General features: G+C 36.9%; 2 protein-coding genes across 3 annotated transcripts in view; one reads left to right on the forward strand and one right to left on the reverse strand.

The window, feature by feature from the left end:
- The window catches only part of LOC138000708 (phosphorylase b kinase regulatory subunit alpha, liver isoform-like), an 87908-nt gene extending 73216 nt beyond the window's left edge, over nt 1-14692 (reverse strand). For both annotated transcript variants that reach the window (XM_068847322.1, XM_068847321.1), the window contains exons 1-7: nt 14509-14692; nt 13411-13602; nt 9994-10041; nt 8371-8440; nt 7156-7254; nt 4941-5023; nt 4207-4287 (exon numbers count right to left, since the gene is read on the reverse strand). In XM_068847322.1, coding sequence (XP_068703423.1) covers nt 4207-4287; nt 4941-5023; nt 7156-7254; nt 8371-8440; nt 9994-10041; nt 13411-13602; nt 14509-14586 — 651 coding nt within the window. In that variant the 5' untranslated portion in view covers nt 14587-14692. The remainder of the gene's footprint in view (nt 1-4206; nt 4288-4940; nt 5024-7155; nt 7255-8370; nt 8441-9993; nt 10042-13410; nt 13603-14508) is intronic.
- A 206-nt stretch (nt 14693-14898) lies between these two features.
- LOC138001267 (clathrin heavy chain linker domain-containing protein 1-like) overlaps nt 14899-15000 on the forward strand; it is a 63119-nt gene continuing 63017 nt past the window's right edge. Inside the window, exon 1 of the mRNA XM_068847915.1 lies at nt 14899-14943. Within this exon, the coding sequence (XP_068704016.1) occupies nt 14899-14943 (45 nt within the window). The remainder of the gene's footprint in view (nt 14944-15000) is intronic.

Consider the following 15000-nt stretch of genomic DNA (forward strand, 5'->3'; position numbering starts at 1 on the left):
TTTAGCAGACCACCGCACCGTACTCTCCCCAGACCTTTTCAGGCACGGTAGCCGTAGTAGCACCAGCCGTAATGATTTGCTTAAACTCCCTAATAAGCGGAAGACTGTCAAATTTTATATCTCATGGTGTGAAGAATCGATTCTTAATGCAAGAAATTGTAATCAAAATGAGAAAGTGTCCCATTTGCGTAAGGACTCAAATTTTATAATCTTTACATACTGTAAAACTGAAGACAGTGTAAGCGACAGCTTGATTATCCAGCCAACACAACACTCGTTGTTCTCCAGGTTGTAATACTGTATGTGTGCGTGAGAAATTATTTGTTTGATTTTGAGAAAGGCTTAATTGTATCTCTTTTCGTCTAAGCCTGACTTTATTTTATTTGAAGACCTGAAATTCAAACTTGTGCGATTGTCTTCGTTTTATCATCGCCATTTTGGTTAAAAGCAGGTATTCCTTCCACATACATTGTATTATTGTTAAACTTGTCAAATTTCAATTCTAATCGCAACATTCTTCCGAGGCATCGGAGCCTTTGTCGGTACTATTTTGAGACCAAACGTACCGACAAATAATTTAAGAATGGTTTCTTTTTTTATCGCTTTTCATCAGCAATAAATTAATTGTTATATCATAGCAATTGCAGCAAAATACATTTTCGCGTTGTTTTATCAGTCGTGCAATAGTCTACTTGACTTCCATAAATATTTTTCAATTGCAGCATGTTGATTACGCATGGAAAACAAATTTAAGAATAGACTGTAGTTAGTGGAGAAAAGAAGTCTCTTACTTATCTGAACGCTCATCGTTTGCATACGAATTTTAACAAATGCAAAACCAGCAAGCGAAACAAACTTCATAATGTTCGAACCATCTTTGCTCCAGTGCTCACGTTGCGCTTTCACGTGCAACTCTTTTCGCAGCGGGCGTCCACTCGTAATAAATTTGCATAACCACGCCGATATGCACCAATGATTACCCAGAGCCGGCAGGTTAGTTTTGCAGGTTGCAGGTTGCAGGTTGCAGGTTGAATTTACTGTGACTGTTACATGAATAGCTAACCTTAGGCCTAATTTTAGGCCTAAAGAAAACGTTTTTAGCAGCTAAGGAGGCCTAAAGAAACGTTTTTAGGCCTAATTGGCCTAAGGTTAGCTATTCACTAAACAGTCACAGTAAATTTCAACCTGCAACCTGCAACCTGCAAACGAAAACTAACTTGCCGACCCAGAGCACGAAAACAATCCTTTCAGTTTAGATCTAATAATTTTCGACTATTTCAGGGGTTTCATATCCTGGGTTCTTTCCTTGGAGTGTTTTTCTTTTTTGTGATTTGTTACACTAAACAACCTTAGAAAGTAATACTGCAGTAGGAAACCATAAGAAGTCGTAACTTGGTCACGCAAGGTTTTCGAGCCGTTCACCCTGAACATGTAAGCTTTCAGTTTGTGAATATTGTCAAAACCCTCTCCTGTTTGCAGGATATCGAAATAATAAATGAATAAATGTATGTTCCGTGCGCTGAGCTGCAAAAAACAAGCGGACATATTCTCCCATAAACTTAAATGTATAAAATGACGGCGAAGTCCACGCAAGTGGGACAAGCGTCGAACCTTCGAATGAATAGCCCACCATAAGTCTTCGAAATAATCACTGCAATCAAAATACAAATTCATGTCGCAAAGAAGGTTTCAAATGTGGTCGGAATCTAGCTACAGTACGGATATTCTTTTCGCATGTAAAAGGAAAAGGAAACCAAGGTGCATGATTAGCGGCTATAACCCTCTTTGCTGTTCGCAATTTTCAGCCGAAACTTGTTCAGTTTCTGTTGTTCGGTGTGATTTCAACATTACAATCTACGATAGCTTATCGAAACACAAAGTCAACGGAAACCCAACTCTACCGCGGAATTTTAACTACCGAGGATTTACCTCGGTTGACTTTCCTGCGGCAACTTTGGAGCCTAGCCGTAAATTTCCCTCGGCAGAAAAGCGGCCTACCGCGGGAATACCGAGGGAAAGTCGCGACAGGGTGACGCGGCAATGACGCGGTAAAGGGGTCAATACTTCCAGGCGGTACTGTACATCTAGTAGACAACCTTCCAATTATTATTATTGCTAGTTTGGATCATGATAATTTTAATCGTAGCAGCGTGGCGGAACAAATTAATACCACATAAACCTTCCACAGTGTACCTATTATAGCTGACCGATCAGTGGTAGTCAGCATCCAAATTAGCACTGGTATTGGAAGGTCGTGCATCATCATGCAGTAACATGTAGACAGAAGCGCATCACAGAAGACAGAAGCTCATTTTTAGTTAAAAAAATTTCCTTATTTGGATGTACATGTATTGAGCAAGGGCATTTTCATATTTGGGCATAAAATTGGTGTCCTAAAATCGCCAGCTTTGTTCCAAGGAAAAGAGTTGCAAGTTACATGCTTCAACTGGTCATGTGCAAGCTTCTGAAATAAAATATGGGTTTGAGGGCAGCAATTATAAGAACAATCAGATTTTTTTCCTAGTACTGTGTCTCAGAGTCAACATTAAAAAACAAATCTCTTCATGAATGCACAATTCCACCTTGTCACCCACAGAGGGATCACATGAGATAGCACAATTTTTCCTCAGCAATACGTTTGTTTGTTGATTGTACTTTTTCATAATACTTTTTGGGATGGTCTACATTATTGTCTTGAATTTTCTAGTGCAAACACTAATGTTACAGTTGTGGTTTATAGGCCCATAAAGTGTATACACAGTTATAAAAATACAAAAGAGTAGGGAGTACAGTCCGACCTTTCAGAGTTGTGAGTGCCAAAGAACATTTCATTAGAATAATTATGACAATTAAAGCTCTGTTAAAAAGCATAACTTACAACTATGTAATAACTACTGTAACAATAAACCTTAAATTAAAAGAATCTTTGTTACAACGGAACCCAGTTTAATTTTCGCATGGACAAATAGTTTGTTTTCACGTGACGTCATCATTTTCTAAAATCCAAAACTAAAGAGCCACAAAAGTTTTTATCCTCATCAGGCATAAGAGGCGGTAAATTTGTATCCATTTGCAATTTCAAAGCTCAATAGCGTGCTTCGTTTGGAAACCAGAGCATTTTGAATTGCTGAGTTATACCGGTGCGTGACACGAGGCGACGATCGAGTTTATTGAGAAATATATATTTATCTCATGGTTTTGAGCCTTTTTAGAATTTAAAACATTAGGAAAAGTGCTTAAGTAAATTGCTGTCTGTTCAGTACAGATGATCACTCGCCTAGATAGCCAAAGTGAGTAACAGATGTTGACACTATTTTCCGGCCGCCATATTGGTGCACCACAGATGTGCACCAACATGGCGTTTTCATACTGGGCTCTGTAAATTTCTGCGAAACATTTCGACGAATATCTGAAGTTTGGGGAAACGCACGGGCCTAAAACGTGGAGAGGTGTCTTCTTCATTTATCTTCTACAACATCACGAATTCTTGACTTTTTCCACCAGATGGTTTTCGATTTATTTTTTTATTGCGTGACAGTGAAAACGATCTATACGTTACGATACTGCTTTGATATCGAACAAGCGCACAAGAAAATTCTACCTTTTGTCACGCAAGTTCAACCAGCTTTGAAAGGCTTAAAGAACATACAATTATTGGACAATTGGCATTTAATTCAAAACCAACCTAATCTCAGAGATGTATTCAAGGAATCTCCCTTGATCTCTTATACATGTAGAAAAGGAAAATCGCCTTAAGATATGCTTGTCAAGGCAAAACTGTGATTTTACCCACATCGTACACAAAATTGACGTTTTTACCAGCCTCCATTGAGTTAAATGAAGGCGGGCAACCAAAAAAACAAATTAAGCTGGGCAAATGTAAGACAGTAAGTGGCGAACACTGCTAGCTCTCACACAAAAAAGTAAAACAATATTGTACAATAATATTTTAATGTAAAACCCAAAAAAGATGGTTAGATCAAGAAAAGTCAAATTTGTACATTGTTTCAGTAACTGAAAACTGTAACTATTTTTGTCAACCTGTGGAGTGCTCAACGAATGAAACCTCTACCCTAATCAGGGCAAAATTTATCAATGAATAGATGTATATTAAAAGTAAACAGTTACGGTATCAATTTTAAATTACAGCCTGGGCTTAGTAATTATTTAAATGGCCACACAATAATAATTATAATTCATATATACCTTGGCCATTCCGATGGAACTTGCATTAAGCTCTGGGAAACCATGATTGAGCTTGTCACCTCTTTCCCAAATACCATAATCCTACAGTAAAAAATGTACAATTAAACAATTTATTGTGTCCTTCTTTTCATCCTCACCCTTTTCATGCCTTTTACTACAATAATATAACAATGAAAACTATAATTATAATTAAAGGACCTGAACTTAAAAATAATAGAGTGTACATTATATTACACTGTACATGTACATTATCCACATCTTGGGATCATTTGATTTAAAAATAGGAAATGCAACGTTTGGGTCAAAATCAGTAGACTATTAATTTAAATTTTTTCAGCATATGGAGGCTCCAAAGGGTTTTACAGCTGAGCACATGAAAGCTGCATGTGCAATTATATTATTTTATCCTGTTTGAGTCAGCTTGTACATGTAATTCAAAACGGTACACCAGAAATAAAAAAACGGACCTAAAACTGTGAAAACCAGAAATAGATTGTATGAAATGTTGCCCAATCTCGAAACTATTATGGCTCATTGACCCACCATAATTTTTTGTATACAAGTAAGATTCTTTCCTATGCATAAAGAAGGGTTAAACGAAATCTTAAAAAAACACAATTATATCATCTTGTTAGGATAAAATTTAATAACAGTTAACATGGAAGATCCACTTTTAGGCTTGGCTAAATCTATATAATATATTAGAAAAAAATATTTAATTAATTTGAACTCACTGGAATGCAATAGGCTTTTTCGATGTAGAAAACCAGATTTTGAATAAAAGCCACTTCATCAAGAGTGAAAATGATTTGAATTCCTGAAAAAAATTCAAGTGTAATTATTATTATGAATTTATGTAATTTATGATCATGATGCCATCTCATAATGAAGCAATCAATCAATTACTTGAAGATGCTGGAAACTTTTGATTAAAACGAATGGCTTACAAAATACTATTAAAAAAAGCTCTTTAAGTACTCATGACTGGACCAGATTTAATGCTCAAGTGAAATACAAATTTTGTAATTTCCTTGTAATAATAATTTGGAACTGGTGATTGAAGGTTCATACATAAATTTATATTTCTACCTTTTTATTACGAAAGACCTGGATATTTTTCCCAATTCATGTACACCATACACTGTATGCCTGCATCTACACTAATGAAAGTTACATGTTTCAACTTTTTTTTAAATATTTAATTCTGATCCCATCAGCTGAGTGAACATTGCTAATTTCTAATCAAGTTCTTACATGTACAATTCATTGTGTTTTACAATTTAAGGGCATGTACTAAAACCAGGAACACTGGAACACCCTGGAAGTAACCCAAAACCCTCAATATGGCTAACCCTAGGCCTAGCTAGGCCTTAAGTTGGTTTTTAGGCCTAGGGTTAACACACCGGAACACACCCGAACATCCTGGAAGTTAGGGTTAGCCCTCAATTTGTCTAACCCAAGGCCTAAATTAAAAAACCAACTTAAGGCCTACATGTAGCTAGGCCTAGGGTTAGCCAAATTGAGGGTTTTGGGTTACTTCCAGGGTGTTCCGGAGTGTTCCGGTAATCCGGGGTGTTCCGTTCCGGTGTTCCGGAGTGTTCCGGGGTGTTTTGGTTTTCCTGGTTTTAGTACATGCCCAATTTAAGTAGAATTCTTCCTACCAGCAGGTAATCTTGTAAAAATCTTAGGCACACCCTTAACTTAGTGCATAATTTATAAAGTAACGCTTGAAACTAATTTAGTGCATTTGCCGCGAAATCACCTAGGCTGGACGAAAACCGCAACTGAAGCAAAGACGAAAGCAACTGAATGCCCCGGACGATTTAATTGCAGCAATGTGCCGCAAGGAAACAATGGTTGCAAAGCACTGCTTAATGTTATCACACCAAGCTCCCCGAGGTAAAGAATGAATATGCCAACTGTTTTTCACAGCAAGGACGCAACACAAAGTACTGTCATGAAAGCCTGTTATGTTCGTCTCACTTCGCCATGACAAAGAAAACCTTTCATCATGTGTACCGGTAATTCTTACATCTTTATATTTAATAATTTGTAAGTTTTTCACTTTCATGGTGAACAATGCAGTCCGACAGGAGATACATGTATATTTAGAATCAAAAGTGCTTCAAATTTTGCGTCCTGTCCAAATTGAAATGTATGTTTATGGGATAGTTGTTGAAAAACTCCAACCTTCAACTAAACCTTTATCAATGACTAAAGTGTATTATACCAGCGAAGAACCATAACTATATATTCCCAAAGTTTGTTAAGCAACGTACTGCTTGTGGCCATCGGGCGTTTATTACAAACATTTCTGATTCAAAATATTATAAGTGCCAGATTATTCAGCAGAATCTTGAGCTTGAAATTCAGAAATATTCATTCCTCTGAACCAGTTATACATAAAACTTAAATTAATGCTTCAACGACCAAAGGATAGACTTAGGCTAGGTTGAGTTCAAGCCTCTGTCAATTTGGCGAGTCAAAACATACATGTAATATAATATTATATAAAAATAATAATAAGCTGTATCAGCTTCCATCACGCAAGTGAGATCAGTAGCTCATGAGATACGTTGTTCATTGCGAATTGCTTAACAAGTTTGTAACGGATAGAGAGCCATGTAAAGTAGCCCGAATGACTGACAATTACCGGTATATTACTTGTACAGTTAATCGTTTTCTACCATCTTTCCGTCGATGAGATCTAAATGCCTTTAGTGTCTCTTTCAAGGCTGGCCGCTTCGAGCGGCGTCACCATAAAGCAAATGCACAATGTACATGTAATTGCAGTCAGTCTGAATCAAAGCTACAGTGTACCTTTTGTCGGTTGAAGATACAAAGAAGTCTAATTTATTTAATAAATAATGATTAGTGTCTTTCAAACTGCATGGAAGCACCATGTCAAATGATTCCATTACTTTTACTTGCACATGTAAACCACGTTACCTGAAGCTGTCATCTCTGCCAGCATGAGAAGGTAAAGAGATGTGGCATCAATTTGCAAATGACCCCAAGCATGATCACCAACACAAGGACTACATGTTTCTGAAGTATCGAGGTAATTCAGAACACAAAAATAAGCCATAATGATCATGATTTTTACAAACAGTAATAGCATGTATACCAGCAAAATTATCAATATTCATAATCATAAGAATGGGTGACGTTTCATGTCCATCCACAGGGCTTCAATCTGTGACTAATACAGTTGCATTTGTGACTAAAATATCTGGAGAAGTCGCAAATTTGCGATTTGTTTTCACCTTCGCTCATTTGAAACAAAAGGGTTAGAAGTTGCCACCTTGCTGCTACACTTTTGCTAAAATGAATACAGAAATGACAAAATAATTTTGTTTCTTGCAGTGAGTTGAAATTCTTTCAATCTGAAGACAGCGTAATAATCATTTGGTAGCATAATTTCGCTGCAATGCTACATACATGTATACTATACGCAACTCCATTCCTTCGTCTATATCATTAGCCATTTTCAGCCGTTTCTTTAAACACAAATATTGTGGGCTCAATTTATTTTGTTTTGCTACACTGCTGACAACAAAATGCAGGCAATGATTTTGTGACTAAAATTTAGTATATTGTCGTAAAATTGCAACTGGATTTTTTCTTAATTCCAAGCCCTGATACATAAATATTTCTTTTACAAGATGATTTGCAAACAGGAGCAATCATGGATCCTGTACAGCAGCATGTACATGTAATAACAATCATTACATTTATAAACTACTTTTAATTGAAAAGTATCACAAACTCAGATACCATGCATAATTTTATACCATGTGCATGTACCATAAAAATGTATGATCATGCAGTGAATCTGTACCTAGTGTCCTTTGTAATTGAAATGGTAGCACATTAGAAAACAAAACTATTAAACCAAACTCCATGTATTTAAAAATTTTAAGTAAATTCCTGTTATAAGACCCCTATTGTGTGTTTGGTGCAACAACCAGTCATTCCTCAAATAAAACAATGCTTTATTTAGAACTCTAAAGTCATGTCAAGATCTAATAGAGTATCCAGTTTCTGTCAGACAAAAACAAAGCAAAAAATAGGGTAAGGGAACAAAACACAAGGGAATTTAAATCATTGAGGAATGCCTAGTACTAGTGTTGCACCATATAGCTGTACAATCATGCAACTTACTTAAATTGAATTTGGCATGAATAGCATCCTCCCTGGTTTGAGATTTCTTGAATGTTTCAACTTTGTGTACCTTTTGGAAAGAATACCATAAGCACATGCTATATTAATATTCAACTGTAAAGATGAGTAAATAAATCATCTGGCATTTGAGACAGAATAAAATCTTAAATAAGTCTCACTCCTTCATGTAGGAGTCAATGGATTAAGAATTCCAAAATTATGGGTTTAAACTAAAACAGCCCCTATTATGGATAAGATTGTCTAGCATTTGACAAAGGATCAGAGGCAATGGGTTAAAGGGGACATATACAGTGTAATTTTGGAGTAGAGGTAGAGGTTTTTCATTTTCTCCTATTAAAGCAGCTCCTGGCATTGATGAGCAAAACTGGCAATATGGGGTTACTATTTTAAAAAAAGTGTCTTTACCTTCACTGTGGAGTAGAGTCAACAAAAATGGTAAAGGCAAATTTCACACTTCGTCTATTTGTATTTACAAAATAATTAGGATAATATGCACACTCTCATTGGTCAATAGCTGTGATTAGATGAGAGTATGGAAACACGACTCTGACATCAAACAAATTTTTACTGGTTACGTAATGTCACATGAGGTCATTTTGATTGCCTGGAAGGAAATATGAGCAAGTATCAAGAAAATCTGTTTCAATCAAGGAGTAAAAACCTGCATTTTCCATCATTTGTTGAATTATCATTGAGAAATATTTTACAGAAGCAATAAATGACTTTTTTCCGTGTTTGCAGAATTCAAACACGGAATTCTTGACAGTTATGCAAACCCTTGACTGCATCTTGGGTTTGCATAACTGGCTCGAATTCTCCCAACTTCCTCTCCTGTTTAGATGCAATAATTATATCAAACACGAGAAGGCAGAGTTTTTTAATCGATTTTGAGATGGTTGGATATCTGATGAAACACTCTTTCGATTGTTTGATATTGCTTCTCAAAGGAATCAGTATTATACAGAGATACTAGCTTGGGATCAAAGTTGACGAAATTTCATGCTAATTATAAGACCACATATCCAAACTTTCTTCACGGTAGTGATTTCTTTTGTTTTTGGCTTATGAATTATTAATGAGTTTGAGAAGAGGCTATGGAAACATGGAAAACGTCCTCTTCAGGCACACTGGTCAGAAGTTCTCTTCTACTGTGGGGGTTCCTAAGGGCATCAATTGCAGGCTGACATGTTGTAGATCAACGCAGATCTTATAATTAGCGTTGTTTTGTTTGCTATGTGCCGCACACCCACCCTCTCATAAGAAAGTGTGATTCAGTTAAACTAAGTACAATATACAAGATTTTTCAGTATAACTGCAGATATGGGAGGTGGACCGAGGTTGGATTGCCATGGTTACAACTATCAGGTGTCTATAAATTTCAAAGTTAATTGTGCTAGTGAGTATCTGGCACTTCCCTCCAAGCTGATCAGTGCAGATGAGTTTTAATGGGTATGGTATAACCAACTGTACTACTGTTTAATTTGGTGTAATTACACAATTATATTTATCTTTCTTTTACAGTTTCAGGTAACATTTTCTCATTAGGCACTCATTTTTAAAACATTTATGCCTTCATGATTCTTTGCAAATTCTTGTGCATACCTGTCTTATCATACATGTCAACAGTCCTCTCATACACTTCACAACTGCCTATAATAAATTAATTTGACAGCATTAGAAAAATACATGTACACGTAATGCAAAGAGCTATAATTATGTGGTGACACGGGGAAAGAAAATGGCATGCAGGTGAAGGATCCATGTAATCCTATTCACCTGCTTTCAATGATAATGCACCTATACAGTACCGTGCAAAAGTAAGTTGACAGTCTAGATTCGATCCTAGCGAGAATCGAGGATCGAGAATCGAGTCAAGGATCAAGACTCGATTCACTCGAAATCAAACTCGATCCTCGACACTTGATTCTCGCAAAATCACCGACGTGAAACATTGTCAATTATTCATACTCGATTCAACTTTCGCGAAAGCGTTACTCCTCGATTAAATAACAACAGGAACTGTTTAATAGGAAAACGATCGAGACAGCGGCTATCCTTCCTGTGAGTCTTCTCTTCAAAACTACAATCTTATGTCGTGGATTAAAATATAAAAGCAAAGCAGTGAACTTTACAGGGCGATGGATTTTATTGTGAATCGAATGTAAGTTTCCAATGTAAACATTGAGAAATATTTGCATACCGCGTGCCCAACGAAGTAACGCAACGATTCATGTATTTTTACATCTCCCTCGAGATACCTTGAGTTGGGAGTTTGTATGAGAGCAAAAAGTTGTCTTTTTCTCTTCTCTTGCCTTTTTTTTTGTAAATAATATTTCCCCAATTAATCTGATACCCAGTGACCGTTGATGTTTCTTGTTACAAGGGAATAAACAAACAAGTCCGGGCAATGAAGCCCGGAAAGGTCTGCTACTGCAGTGTTACTGATGACATGTATCCAGTAAGGTCTACGAACTGCCTACGGAGTAAACTTGAAATGTCACTCCCATACCGAATAGTGTCGAAGACTGTTTACAGTCTGTGTGATTGTTGAGCATGCTTCGATCATACGGATGAAGAATAATTATCTCCTCAGGAATCGCACAGAATACATGTAGTTTCAAAGACTTAATTCCTCACTAGAAATACTACGGAAGTATTTTCATTAACAAGCTACATTGTAGGTTACAGCTAAATTGTCCGGTGGATCACACTCTCGATTAGAAGCCTACGGAGTAAACTTGAAATACCATGCCAGTCGGATGGTGTCGAAGACTGTTTACAGTCCATGTGATTGTTGAGTATGCTTCGATCACACGGCCAAAGGAATTGATTATCAATATCTCCAGGAGAGGACAAAACGCGGAGCCCTACTCCATGCAGTACCTTACATTGTATGGAGTACCCAAATGGAGTACCCCTAAAAATCATTTATTGGCCAAATTAATTAATTAAATTCTTTATCAACATGGTGAGGCATTTAGATGCACATACCTTTTTTATTTCGAGCTTTGAATCCAGCTCTCCGATTGTTACAGTTCGATGCAGTTCACGAATTTGCCGCCATCTTGACTTTTTGTAGGTACATGTATGTCATGTACATCCCTTACTGTAGTGTATTCATTTTTTTTTTGTGTTTTGTTTATACAAACCCGTGTACCCCTGTATACCCATATATATAGACTGATGGTGTATACCCATAATATACCCATGCATACCCCTGTACACGTACATGTAGTATAGAGTCTGTACCCAAACATGCCTATATAATTATTATGCCCCTGTATACCCATACATACTCATGTATGTCCCTGTGTACACATATGTGTCCATTTGTAAGCTGATGAAATAACTAGTGTACAAATAAAGTTTTCTATTCCATTCCATAGGGGTATATACAAAAGTCATGTACATGTATGGGCCAACACAGGCCAGAATGGTATGCATGGGTACGGTATATGGTTTGTATGCATATTTGTGTAAAAATACACTATAATAAGGGCTACATGAAATACTTACTACACTTCAAGATGGCGGCCAATTCATTAACTGCATCGAACTGTAACAATCAGAGAGCTTGAAAAGGTATGTAGATAAAGTATTTAATTTGACCAATAAATGATTTTTAGGGGGACTCCATTTGGGTACTCCATAGGGTGTAACTCCATGGAGTAGGGCTCTGTGTTTTGTCCTCTCCCCGAAATACTGGGGAATTACATTCGCTTGAATCTTCCTTCGGTGATATCGCTTCCTTTGTCCTGAGATCATCTGTTGCTCTTTCACACAAGGAGAAAGCAAGTAACATTGAAATGCAGTAAATCCAAGCTTCTCCAAAATATAGTTCAGGGGAAGCCTTTCGTCTCCCTTCTAACATGAGAGGCTAAAAATACTATCCATGCTCGCAAACATATTTATGTACGATGTCTCTGATTGTTGGGCTTCTGATGGCTCACCAGCACTGCTTTTTGATGGAAAATTGCCATAAATTATTTTGAGGGAACTCTCAGTACATAAACGAGTAAAATCCGACATGGATGACTTTTTATTTATTGCTGTTCTTTTGGCATGGAATCATCGCTCATCATCTTACCTTGTAGCATGATACTTTTGCACGAATCTTACTTTGCACATTAACCACAAAAATTAAACCTTGCAAAGTAAAAGTGCTACACGGTATTCAAGTTTTGTTGGCAAATGAACTTTACATATAAATTATCGGCAAAAAAACGTTCATTGATTCCCACAAGAATATTCTCCAAATGGGCATGGCAGGCAGGATGATGAGAGCTGTCAATGTCACTAGAGTTCCAAAATGCAATACGAAACCATTGCAGTCTCTCTTCGCTCTAACAAACACCCGCGGTATTTGCTAACCACTGTTTCAGCTATTTTGATGTGTTTGTTCATTTCAATGATTTAGAGCAAAAGAGAGACTGCTCGCAGTCTATCACTTGTTACAACATATATGTAAACATATCTAGAATTCCTTTTATTTTAAAATTCTAAGCGCACTTACACGTAGGACAATTCCCTGTACAGACGTAATTTGAAAATACATTGTAGGTTCATGAGGTCTTTTCTGCACATGTTTTTGACAAGTGATGTTAAAGTTGGCATTTGTCTGTTGCTGTGTCCAAGTTTTGACCACAAATAATGGTCCAAAATATCTTAGGGAGTGTTTGCCATGTAGTGGACAGAATAGAATCTGGAGATACATGTATGAAAATCTGAGTTCCTGCGGTTCTACCCAGACGGAGTGCCACTGAATAAATCTAATATGTTCAAAGGTAGCAACCTGTGCTTGACTTTGAAAATGAAAATGGTGATACCTTGCAGTCACATGTTGTACAGAAAGAACAAGTTGGCATGTTTCAGTAAGTCTTCGTATGTGAGGTTCCAGTCACAAAAAACCACCTTAAGTCCCCTATAGCTACATGTAGCTTTCATTTACTCGTTCTAGTTTCTTTTTGTCTGTTGTATTAATAGACGTATAGAACATGATAAGAGAATGAAGGTCATTACCTGTGTTAGATTATGTGCTCTGGCCCTGTCTTCATCCACATCAGCATTCTTCTTATAAGCCAGTGATAAGCCCCAGACAGCTAGGATACTGTACACATTGTCACGAACCCAAGCATCCCCTAGGTACTCATTACATCCTGAATCGTACTTTGCACGACTTATTTTTGGTGGTAACAAACCTGTCACTGGATCCTGTGATTTGACAGTACAGAAAGAAAATAAGTACAACCCTTGCCAAATTGAAATTGAAGAGAAAATTCTCGTGCAGTCATGACTAATGAAAAATTTAACGTACTCAGGTATGAGCCGTATGCACAGCACATGCATGATAAAACAATTAATTTGGGACATACGTGTCTTGTCAAATCAGAGGCAGATTCTTTAGGTGCGGTTACACGGTGCACGTTAACTGCGGTAAACGTGCCCATGACATTTAACATGGTAAGTTGGAAGGGTTTTTTGATGCCTGAGGTACAAGAGCTAATCACGATGCTGATGAAGTTGTGATTAAATTTCATGCCAATGAATTGTGTTAGATTTTTTTGACCTCGATAATCTTTGTAATGTGTGTCACCACTAGTTAACACGGTATACTAAAATCCAAGTGTGAGGCACCGCAGGATAATTCATCATGGGAAATGGCATTTACCATACATGGTGTGTGTAACCGCACCTTTTGTCCTGACTTTAAAAAAAAAATAATGTTGGGCTCAGAACAAAACATTTTCCTCCATGATGCAAGTTAACTTAATGAGTACAGTAAAAAAGCAAGTAAATTAATCTCAAGGATGAGCTCACAATTATACTCACAATCGTTTTGAAGCATAATTTAAAACTCCCTATGCGTATGCTTAGCTAGAAATCGAAAACTAGAGTAGATTTGTGTACATGTACAATTTTGTTCAACTAATCCAGAGAGGTTATTATGCAAAAAGATCGAGACAAAGTGATAAAAGGCTTAGGCATAATACAACAGTCAAGTCAGAAATAACTGTTGACATCAGGACCTTAGTCTTGCCTATTTTGTAACCTGCTCAAATAAACTATGTATGTATATATGTATGTACATGTAGGACTCGAATACACAACTGCGTTTACCTGAAAATCTAAAATTGTTCGGCTAACAAGCCGGTGATACCAGTCTAAACGAACAATTGAATTACTCCGAGCCCTCATTACTAAATAAAACGTTTCTTATCTGTTGATTTCCACAGCTCTTCGACTATCAAATTATTCATCCGTACTCCCCACTTTCCGCCATTTTGTAAAGAATATTCCACTTCGAAGCATTCTGTCCGTCAAGTACTGGGTATGAGTAATGACGCAAATTTGGCGCGTAATTTGACGTAATCAATGGTAACAATGGAGACCAATGGAAACTTGCAGTAAATTCTTCCATATATCTTCCTCTTTTTCTCCGATTTTCTGGAAATCTGTAAACTTTTTTCGAGCGACAACCAAGTGTATGGCGGTACAGTAGTTCTCGAAATGTCTTTGGATTCAGCTGTTAACCTTGAGGATTTCCTAGATCGGGTAGGATAAGGAATTAAAATGCGTCAAAAATAAGAAGCCACACAAATTAAAAATTGG

Source organism: Montipora foliosa, chromosome 4 (genome assembly GCF_036669935.1).
Source record: "Montipora foliosa isolate CH-2021 chromosome 4, ASM3666993v2, whole genome shotgun sequence".
In the NCBI taxonomy this organism is placed as follows: Eukaryota; Metazoa; Cnidaria; class Anthozoa; order Scleractinia; family Acroporidae; genus Montipora; species Montipora foliosa.